This window comes from Aegilops tauschii, chromosome 6 (genome assembly GCF_002575655.3).
Source record: "Aegilops tauschii subsp. strangulata cultivar AL8/78 chromosome 6, Aet v6.0, whole genome shotgun sequence".
Lineage (NCBI taxonomy): Eukaryota > Viridiplantae > Streptophyta > Magnoliopsida > Poales > Poaceae > Aegilops > Aegilops tauschii.
Genome location: NC_053040.3, coordinates 398,630,586 through 398,641,536, shown reverse-complemented (window position 1 = coordinate 398,641,536; position 10,951 = coordinate 398,630,586). Strand labels below are relative to the sequence as shown.

The 10,951-nt window shown below is 45.7% G+C and overlaps 1 protein-coding gene across 3 annotated transcripts; it reads left to right on the top strand.

Annotated features, from left to right (window-relative positions):
* Window positions 1-4,754: 4,754 nt before the first annotated feature.
* On the top strand, window positions 4,755-10,701 carry LOC109743254 (chloride channel protein CLC-f). Of its 3 annotated transcripts, none has more exons than XM_073502162.1 (9): window positions 4,755-5,496; window positions 6,246-6,617; window positions 6,957-7,151; window positions 7,716-8,170; window positions 8,252-8,356; window positions 8,511-8,744; window positions 8,882-9,097; window positions 9,429-9,661; window positions 10,043-10,681. In XM_073502162.1, exons 1-9 carry the CDS (start codon window positions 4,770-4,772, stop codon window positions 10,122-10,124), a joined length of 2,619 nt encoding a protein of 872 aa, XP_073358263.1. In that variant the 5' UTR covers window positions 4,755-4,769; the 3' UTR covers window positions 10,125-10,681. The 3 variants fall into 3 exon arrangements, with proteins under 3 accessions (XP_073358263.1, XP_020157928.1, XP_040248664.1); XM_020302339.4 differs by having other exon boundaries at window positions 4,847-5,496; window positions 6,215-6,617; window positions 10,043-10,701; XM_040392730.2 differs by lacking the exons at window positions 4,755-5,496; window positions 6,246-6,617 and having other exon boundaries at window positions 7,670-8,170; window positions 10,043-10,701.
* Window positions 10,702-10,951: the final 250 nt, after the last annotated feature.

Genomic DNA, 10,951 nt, shown 5'->3' with positions numbered 1-10,951 from the left:
TCATCACGAAGCTCTTGTAGCTTGGTGGCAGTGATTGAAGAATTCTGTCAATGACACTATCATCCGGAAGATTAACTCCCAGTTGAATCAAGTGATTGTTATAGCCAGACATTTTGAGTATATGGTCACTGACAGAACTATTCCCTCCATCTTGTAGCTGTAGAACTTATTGGAGACTTCATATCTCTCAATCCGGGCATTTGCTTGAAATATTAACTTCAACTCCTAGAACATCTCATATGCTCCATGACGTTCAAAACGTCGTTGAAGTCCCGGTTCTAAGCCGTAAAGCATGGCACACTGAACTATCGATTAGTCATCAGCTTTGCTCTGCCAGACGTTCATAACATCTGGCGTTGCTCCTGCAGCGGGTTTGGCACCTAGCGGTGCTTCCAGGACGTAATTCTTCTGTGCAGCAATGAGGATAATCCTCAAGTTACGGACCCAGTCTGTGTAGTTGCTACCATCATCTTTCAACTTAGCTTTCTCTAGGAACGCATTAAAATTCAACGAAACAACAGCACGGGCCATCTATCTACAACAACATAGACATGCAAAATACTATCAGGTACTAAGTTCATGATAAATTAAAGTTCAATTAATCAAATTACTTAAGAACTCCCACTTAGATAGACATCCCTCTAATCATCTAAGTGATCACGTGATCCATATCAACTAAACCATGTCCGATCATCACGTGAGATGGAGTAGTTTTCAATGGTGAACATCACTATGTTGATCATATCTACTATATGATTCACGCTCGACCTTTTGGTCTCAGTGTTCCGAGGCCATATCTGCATATGCTAGGCTCGTCAAGTTTAACCCGAGTATTCTGCGTATGCAAAACTGGCTTGCACCCGTTGTATGTGAACGTAGAGCATCACACCCGATCATCACGTGGTGTCTCGGCACGACGAACTTTCGCAATGGTGCATACTCAGGGAGAACACTTATACCTTGAAATTTAGTGAGAGATCATCTTATAATGCTACTGTCGATCTAAGCAAAATAAGATGCATAAAGGATAAACATCACATGCAATCAATATAAGTGATATGATATGGCCATCATCATCTTGTGCCTTTGATCTCCATCTCCAAAGCACCGTCATGATCACCATCGTCACCGGCGCGACACCTTGATCTCCATCGTAGCATCGTTGTCGTCTCGCCAACTATTGCTTCTACGACTATCGCTACCGCTTAGTGATAAAGTAAAACAATTACATGGCGATTGCATTTCATACAATAAAGCGACAACCACATGGCTCATGCCAGTTGCCGATAACTTTGACAAAACATGATCTTCTCATACAATAAAATTTAGCATCATGTCTTGACCATATCACATCACAACATGCCCTGCAAAAACAAGTTAGACGTCCTCTACTTTGTTGTTGCAAGTTTTACGTGGCTGCTATGGGCTGAGCAAGAACCGTTCTTACCTACGCATCAAAATCACAATGATATTTTGTCAAGTATGTGTTGTTTTAACCTTCAACAAGGACCGGGCATAGCCACACTCGATCCAACTAAAGTTGGAGAAACTGACACCCGCCAGCCACCTGTGTGAGAAGCACGTCGGTAGAACCAGTCTCGCGTAAGCGTATGCGTAATGTTGGTCCGGGCCGCTTCATCCAACAATACCGCCGAATCAAAGTATGACATGCTGATAAGCAGTATGACTAGTATCGCCCACAACTCACTTGTGTTCTACTCGTGCATATAACATCTACGCATAAAGCTGGCTCGGAAGCCACTGTTGGGTAACGTAGTAATTTCAAAAAATTTCCTACGCACACGCAAGATCATGGTGATGCATAGCAATGAGAGGGAGAGTGTTGTCCACGTACCCTCGTAGACCGAAAGCGGAAGCGTTATGACATCGCGGTTGATGTAGTCGTACATCTTCACGATCGACCGATCCTAGTACCGAACGTACGGCACCTCTCCAATCTGCACACGTTCAGCTCGGTGACGTCCCACGAACTCACGATCCAGTAGAGCTTCGAGGGAGAGCTTCGTCAGCACGACGGCGTGATGACGGTGATGATGAAGTTACCGGCGCAGGGCTTCACCTAAGCACTACGACGATATGACCGCGGTGGATTATGGTGGAGGGGGCACCGCACATGGCTAAGAGATCAATGATCAACTTGTCTGTCTATGGGGTGCCCCCCTCCCCCGTATATAAAGGAGTGGAGGAGGGGGAGGGCCGGCCCTCCTATGGCGCGCCCCATGGGGAGTCCTACTCCCACCGGGAGTAGGATTCCCCCCTTCCATGTAGTAGGAGTAGGAGAGAAGGAAGGAGAAGAGAGGGAGAAGGAAAGGGGGGCGCCGCCCCCCCCTTCCTAGTCCAATTCGGACCAGAGGGGGAGGGGGCACGCGGCCTGCCCTGGCAGCCCCTCTCTCTCTCCACTAAGGCCCATAAGGCCCATTAAACTCCCCGGGGGGTTCCGGTAACCCCCCGGTACTCCGGTATATGTCCAAACTCACTCGGAACCCTTCCGATGTCCAAACATAGTCATCCAATATATCGATCTTTATGTCTCGACCATTTCGAGACTCCTCGTCATGTCCATGATCATATCCGGGACTCCGAACTACCTTCGGTGCATCAAAACACATATACTCATAATACCGATCGTAACCGAACGTTAAGCGTGCGGACCCTACGGGTTCGAGAACTATGTAGACATGACCGAGACTCATCTCCGGTCAATAACCAATAGCGGAACCTGGATGCTCATATTGGTTCCTACATATTCTACGAATATCTTTATCGGTCAAACCGCATAACAACATACGTTGTTCCCTTTGTCATCGGTATGTTACTTGCCCGAGATTCGGTCGTCGGTATCTCAATACCTAGTTCAATCTCGTTACCGGCAAGTCTCTTTACTCGTTCCATAATGCATCATCCCACAACTAACTCATTAGTTACATTGATTGCAAGGCTTATAGTGATCTGCATTACCGAGAGGGCCAGAGATACCTCTCCGACAATCGGAGTGACAAATCCTAATCTTGATCTATGCCAACTCAACAAGTACCATCGGAGACACCTGTAGAGCACCTTTATAATCACCCAGTTACGTTGTGACGTTTGGTAGCACACAAAGTGTTCCTCCGGTATTCGGGAGTTGCATAATCTCATAGTCATAGGAACATGTATAAGTCATGAAGAAAGCAATAGCAATATACTAAATAATCAAATGCTAAGCTAATGGAATGGGTCAAGTCAATCACATCATTCTATAATGATGTGATCCCGTTAATCAAATGACAACTCATGTCTATGGCTAGGAAACTTAACCATCTTTGATTCAACGAGCTAGTCAAGTAGAGGCATACTTGTGACACTTTGTTTGTCTATGTATTCACTTTTGTACTAAGTTTCCGGTTAATACACTTCTAGCATGAATAATAAACATTTATCATGATATAAGGAAATATAAATAACAACTTTATTATTGCCTCTAGGGCATATTTCCTTCACAGACTTGTACTTATATAATTAGCGCTGCTATTAGTCACAGGTGTCCAATGGGTGCAGTGGTTAGCTACGCTTGAATTAATGTGTCGCGTAGCGAGTTTGAATCCTGCAGTAAGCACTTTTTTGCATTTTCTGGGGGGTTATTTGTTCGCTGTACTTTGCCTTCGCGAGCCGGCCCAATAAGGCTAAGGCACCGAACAGAAGCTCCCGCCGAATTGGGGTGGAGGAGGAGTCATACTCTCCTTGGCGGCGCACCAAGGGGGACACCTTCCCCCTTGGTGCCAACCCTCTCTCTCCCCTCTAACCTATATATACTTGAGGATTTGTACTCTTTTGGATACACACGTTTGAAGCCTTCTCTAATTCTTCTAGTTCTAGTTCTAGTTGGTCCTATAGTTGACTAATCAGAGCTAGAGTAATCCTCTAATCCTCATAATTAAAAGCCCGTGCGGTTCTAATCCGCTCCCTCTAATTCTCCCACGACGATTAGCTCTAGACGACGAAGCGCAACCGGATTGTGAAGGCTGCACGTTTGCAACCAAGTAGAGAGGTTGTGCTTTCGGTTTTCGGTTCGAGGGACTGTTCGTGGGTGGTTCGCGGGATCATTCATCGTCGGTTCGAGGGGCTCCAAGTACGATCTACACCGACACGTTCTTCTTCAGCTGCAACCCGGTAACGGCAACGATCGTGATCTCAACCCGTTATGCATCTTCATATTGATCTCGGGTGTGTGTAGACGCGATGTTTTTTGTTTTCTACTACGTTTCCCAACAGTTACAGCTTGTCCCGAAGCTTACTAGGCTAAGGATGTGACACTGAGAAAAGAATGGAAAGAGGAGAGAGACGACAAAACTGAAGGACCCACCGCTCGCTCGCCTGTCCCCATGTGCCCTGGTCCACTCGTGCGAGATAACCAATCTGATGGTTTCCGTGCGGCCGCTCGATCACGCAGAATAGTGCGAGCGCACGAATTAGATTTTAGGCCAAAACAATATCTCATTTAGATGACACCCCTAAAAACTATAGATACTTTATTTTGAGGGAAAATAGTTTGGGAGATGCTTAAAAGGTCAGTGCTTAACTCTAGCTTAGAGTCGTTAACCCTTTCACCAAACACGACAAGGAAATCAAAGTACATCTAAGCACTTGGATACGCCGATCCACTCACTGGCTCACCATTTATCATCACCAACTTGCCACCACGTGACGAACTCGGAACATCATTTATTAGCAAAAAATGTAACCTATGCTCGCACTACACAAGTTCAATTATGATAATCATCGGACGCATACCCCTCGCCGTCACCAAGCAGATTCACACACACCCGCAGTGCCCCGCGAGTGCGCAGCCCGTCGGCCGACTCGCGCGGATCCCACCCACTGTCGCGGCCTCGTGCGTCCTTCCCCTGGCGGTCTCCCCCTCTTCCCGCGTCGCCTCCCATAAGAGGCAGCAGCACCGCCGTCCCCGCTCGTCAACCTCGCCGCTTTGCCGCCCCCGCCCGCATTCCGCCCCGCCCCGGCCCCCGGATCTCGATGCGGCCGCCTCCCTGACGCCACGCCGCCATGTCCGCCTCCTGCGACGACGACCACGCCTCGCTCCTCAGATCCCACCCGGCCGCCGTCGCCGGAGGGGCGGGCGCCTCGTCGTCGTCGCTGTCGTGCCCCTCGCCGCGCGCGGCCGCCGGCCACCGCCACGTCGACGTCGAGGCGGCCGACGGGGCCGCCTCCCCGAGGCGCGCCGGGGGCGTGCGCGGCCTCCTGCGCCACCTCGACCGCCGCGTCTACGCCCGCGGATCTGCGCGCCGGCAGCAGCAGCAGCAGCAGCTCGATCGCCCCGCCGCGTTCCCCGAGGAGCAGTCTGCCGCGCCGTCGCAGCCGCAGAGGGAGAGGGCGGGGGAGGAGCTCGGGGACGGGGCGCCCCCCGAGTGGGCGCTGCTGCTCATTGGCTGCCTCCTCGGGCTCGCTACCGGCATCTGCGTCGCCGCGTTCAACCGCGGGGTGAGTTCTTGAGCTGATTGGGGTTCTCATAGGCACCTCTGATCTTAGCGGCGCTTGCTGCATTGTGTTGTATCTGGCTGGCATTGATGTTCTAGTATAGGTTACTGCTTTGCCTGCACAGATGCTTTGGAAGAAACAAAACCAGTGATTGAAATCCATGCCATGTTGCAAATTAGGTTCCATTTTTCTGCATGATAGCACTACTGATCTCGCTACATCGGGGTTTCTTGTTTTTGCATATCCATGTATTCCTACATTGCTTGTGATTTTCTTAAACCTCAGTCACATTTCTAAGTCGATCATCCAATCATCCTCATCCATGATACAGTCCATATGAATATAATCTAGACTAATAATTGTAGCTTAGTTTTTTTTAACCAAAACTGCACACTTCTTCTGACTGAAATTCTAGGCTTAGTACTGTTGCAATTTAGGAGGTGACTAAGATTTATGAAAATTACAGGTAGCTGAGAATCACTAAGACACTAAAACTAAGTGTGCATATTATGTGAGATTGAAGTGGTGGATGCCAAAACACAACAAATTTCATTAAAACACGCCCACATTATGTCAGTGCAGCTTCTTAATGGACACAATGTAGAGTTTCTGTTTGTACTACCTGTAATCCAGACACTAGAATTTGAAATAAATGCTGAAGTTCTGTGCTTACATCCTGCATGACTGATTCTATATACTGCTCCTGTTATTGATTTGCTAGGTTCATGTCATCCATGATTGGGCGTGGGCAGGTACTCCCAACGAAGGTGCAGCTTGGCTCCGTCTGCAGAGGCTATCTGATACTTGGCACAGAATACTGCTGATCCCTGTGTCAGGAGGTGTAATCGTAGGAATGATGCACGGGTTACTCGAGATATTTGAGCAGCTCAAACTTGCGAAACAACCGCAGAACCAAGGAATCAGTTTACTTGCAGCAATCTTTCCAACTGTAAAGGCTGTACAGGCTGCCGTGACTCTGGGGACCGGTTGCTCATTGGGGCCTGAAGGTCCTAGTGTGGATATTGGTAAATCATGTGCACTCGGGTGCTCAGAAATGATGGAGAACAATCGTGAAAGACGGATCGCTCTTGTGGCTGCTGGGGCTGCTGCTGGAATTGCTTCAGGTATAATATTGATAATTAGTTACCCTTCTGTTTATTTAGCAGTGAATAAATTTATTCAGTAACAAATCACAAAATGAAAACACCATGTTCGCTGGTTCTGGTATTAGGGGTCAGATTTTATTGACATGTCTACATCACTACTTTCTATCACTGGATGTAGTGCTATTTGGTATTTGAAGAATTGATCTGCATATACCTTTCTCAAATAATCTGAAATGTCATAATTAATGACAACCAACTTGCTGCCTCTGTGCCCCTAACTTCTAACTTGTAAGTTGTGTTGTTACCCTTTCGATATGGCTTTTGCTAATAAAGTGTTTCTTATGTGTGGGGTTTCAGGCTTTAATGCAGCAGTTGCTGGGTGTTTCTTTGCCATTGAGACTGTATTGCGTCCCCTAAAAGCAGAAAATGCACCTCCTTTTACGACTGCTATGATAATATTGGCATCAGTTATATCATCTACTGTATCAAACGTTTTGCTTGGAGAAAGACCAGCTTTTACAGTGCCGGCATATGAGCTGAAATCTGCTGCTGGTACATGCCCTGATTCTTTTTATCTTCAACTGTAAGAGTGGAGATTCATCTATTCATCACAGTTTGGATATATTACCATAACCATCTTTTTCATCATGTTTTGGGACACATCTTGCATAATTTAGTCTGGCATCTATTGCAATTCATCAAACCCAACTAAACAATTTTACGTTTTTGTTTAGACATTGGTTACAACAAAGTTTGTCCGTAAAGAGAGATCTGAAGGATTGGAGTATCACCAAAGAACTAGCCATGGACGGTGCGTGGAAGCTTGCTATCCATGTGCTAGAACCATGAGTTGGTTGCGAGATCTTATGGGTTTCACCTCTAGCCTACCCCAACTTGTTTGGGACTAAAGGCTTTGTTGTTGTTGTTGTATTGGTTACAACAAAGTTTAGTACCTGGCCTATTCTGTCTAGACTTTGAGTTCCTCACAGAAGCCTAGTTTTTCTAATATGTTGACATGGGTTCTTCACTCAGTAATAATTTTCTCCTTTTGTATTGCAATGTCTGAACAGGGGGTGGTTCTGAAGGTTATCATTGCCTCCCATTTTTGTTTTGCAGAGCTACCTCTATACCTCATCTTAGGAATGCTTTGTGGGGCAGTCAGTGTGGTATTTGGACGGTTGGTAGTATGGTTTTCAAGATTTTTTGCGTACATGAAAGAAAGGTTTGATTTTCCCATTGTGGTGTACCCTGCTTTGGGTGGGCTTGGAGCTGGCCTCATAGCCCTCAAATATCCTGGGATTTTATACTGGGGTTTCACAAATGTTGAAGAAATATTGCATACTGGGAAGAGTGCTTCTGCTCCTGGTATCTGGTTATTAACTCAACTTGCAGCTGCGAAGGTAGTTGCGACCGCCCTTTGCAAGGGGTCTGGTCTTGTGGGTGGGCTATATGCTCCAAGCTTGATGATCGGGGCTGCTGTTGGAGCTACTTTTGGAGGGTCAGCTGCATACTTAATAAATGCAGCTATACCTGGTAGTGCTGCTGTTGCACAGCCACAAGCTTATGCTCTTGTAAGTTGCTCTGCAGTTACGTTTCTGTTTCTCATTGCTTAAAACAAAAGTGTTTTATGAAACTAATTGTCTGGACTGCAGGTTGGAATGGCTGCGACATTGGCTTCAGTCTGCTCAGTCCCGTTGACTTCTGTACTGCTTCTCTTTGAGCTGACAAAGGATTACAGGATTTTGCTACCTCTGATGGTAAGTATGATTGCTAGTGCTTGCCTCCCAACTCTTTGTTTGAATCTAGTCTTCTTTCTGCATTTTATGCAGAGATGTTCATGTTTATGTTTCCTATTTTGCTACTGCATTTTCTAACCTAATGCATATTCGTTTGTTTGGTACTCTCTAACAGGGAGCAGTTGGACTGGCAATATGGGTTCCTTCTGTGGTAAACCAACCAAATGATGGTGAATCTTCAGGGTTTAGAGCACCCATGCGTGGTTATTCTTTAGTTTCACTACAAGATAGAAATAGTAGTGTCTGGACGCGAAGTGATTCCGTAGACGATCTTGAGCTTACTATCTCACAAAGTGGTCTTCGTAACTATGGTACCTACCAAGAGGAAGTGCTTCTAGATGATTTGAAGGTTTGGCAGCCTCTTTAATTCTGGCTTAGCCTATATAATATCATGTTAAAGTTGTATTAGCTCTTAATTCTAGAAAACTGCATTGCAATTGTGCTGTTGTTACTGATCTTTGTTTGTCACTTGAACTTTTTTACCAGGTCTCCCAGGCGATGTCAAAGAGATATGTTAAAGTTCCACCATCTGCCACAGTGACAGAAACTCTCACTTTATTGAGTGATAAGCAGCAGATGTGCGCCCTTGTTGTGGATCATGAAGATTTTCTTGAGGGGCTTATTACATTAGGGGATATTAGCCGTATGGGCTTTGAACTGGACGGGGAAAGTTACTTAAGTGGAGACCAGCTCAACTCTGATGTACGTGTACATGGTGAAGAACCTATCTTTGAATAACATGCATATATTCCCCACCAATAAATAAATAAAAAACATGCATATATTCTCCAGGAAAAAAAAGAAATACATGCATATATGTTAACAAGTACTAGTGTATGCCATTTTGATATTGAATAGGTTGGGTAATGATTTTCAAAACCATTTCTATTTAGGGCACTAACTGAAAAGAGACAAAAATTTACATCTAACGTAACAATCTTAATGTGCATGCACTTGAATTCTATAAGGTCAGCATAGAGAAAGAGTTTTCATTTGCTGGGAAACATGTACTTATTCAAAGGAGATTTTGCAGGAAGCCTGTTCAACCATCTCGTCGTGTCTCACTCAAGGGTTCCAGTACCAGGGGAGTGAGCGCGGACTGCTAACATGCTTTCCAGATACCGATTTGACCACTGCGAAAAACCTTATGGAGGCCAGAGGGATAAAGCAGCTGCCTGTCGTTAAGCGTGGCGTCGGGCATAGAACTGAAAGAAGGCGCAAGCTTGTTGCCCTTCTCTATTATGATTCTATCGGCCACTGCTTACGGTTAGTCATAAGCTTCCACTGTTTCCTGTTTTGCCCAAGATTATATATTTTGTCTCAACAATTGTACTTTTCCTGGTTATTTACTTTGTCTAAGCACTTGCTTCCAAAATATTTGATGTTCTAGGTTTGTCTTAAGTTAACATCTGTAGGTTTGACCAAATTTATGGAAAAATATAGCAACATCTACAATATCAACTATATATAGTATGAGAGTATATTTTATCATGAAACCAAAATGATGTTGTAGATGTTGGCATATTTTCCCATAAACTTGGTTAAACTTAAAATGTTTGACTTAGGACAAACCTAGAACCTGGAACGGAGGGAGTAATTGAATTGGTTCGAAAGTATGCTAACATGGTGGTTCATTTGCTTCTCTAGGAAGGAGATTGAGAACTGGAAAGCTATATATCAAAGAAAAGAAGATTTCCACATTTTAGCAACTGGTCACACATTACAGTGACCTGTGATATACACGAACCTGTATAGCTTGGAGGCTATCCTCCATTAATTGGACTCGAGCTGCCTTCTGAGGGGGTCTACGCAGGCAAAGCCTGACCAAATTTGCAATGGCGGTTTGTCAACAACCTTGCATTCCCTGGATGATGTACCATTGGAACCATATATGACTGAACCAGTCATCTTTTGTTGTTTGCGATGCTACTTCACTTCACACGGGAAAGGGGGATGGATCATGCATGTTTGAGATCTTAAGAGTGGAATATCATCAAAGAACTTGCCATGAATAGGGGTGCATGGAAGATAGGTCTCCACATGGGAGAACCATGAGTTGGTTTTGAGATCTTATGGGTTTCTGCTCTAGCCTATCCCAGTTTGTTTGGGGCTAAAAAGGACTTGTCCGTGGACATTTTGTGTCGTCGGTTTGATGGTCCTGGGATGGGTTGATCACACACACGAGAGAATTGTGTAAAGCGTGCAGCAGAAATTTTGGGAAGGCGATCGATGTTGTACTAATTTGTAACATCACATGGTTCCTACCATCCATTATTAGCACCTTCATTGTCTCCTCTTCATGGAAACATAGCCCGCACGGCATGGTGTTCGGTCTGATAACTTTTATCTGATTTCCATGTCTGGAATTGAAGGCTGTCCCATAAATCTTTACGTACATCGACGTCGTTGCACCATCGCGTTGCCCTGCGATGCGCTCTACGGTGCCCATGGCAACCTGCGCATGCCACCCGTCCCGCGTGGCGCGCGGCAGCTTCACGAGCGCTCGAGGCCGACCGAAGGACCTGAAAAATGAAAACCCCTCGTTCCATCCCAGTC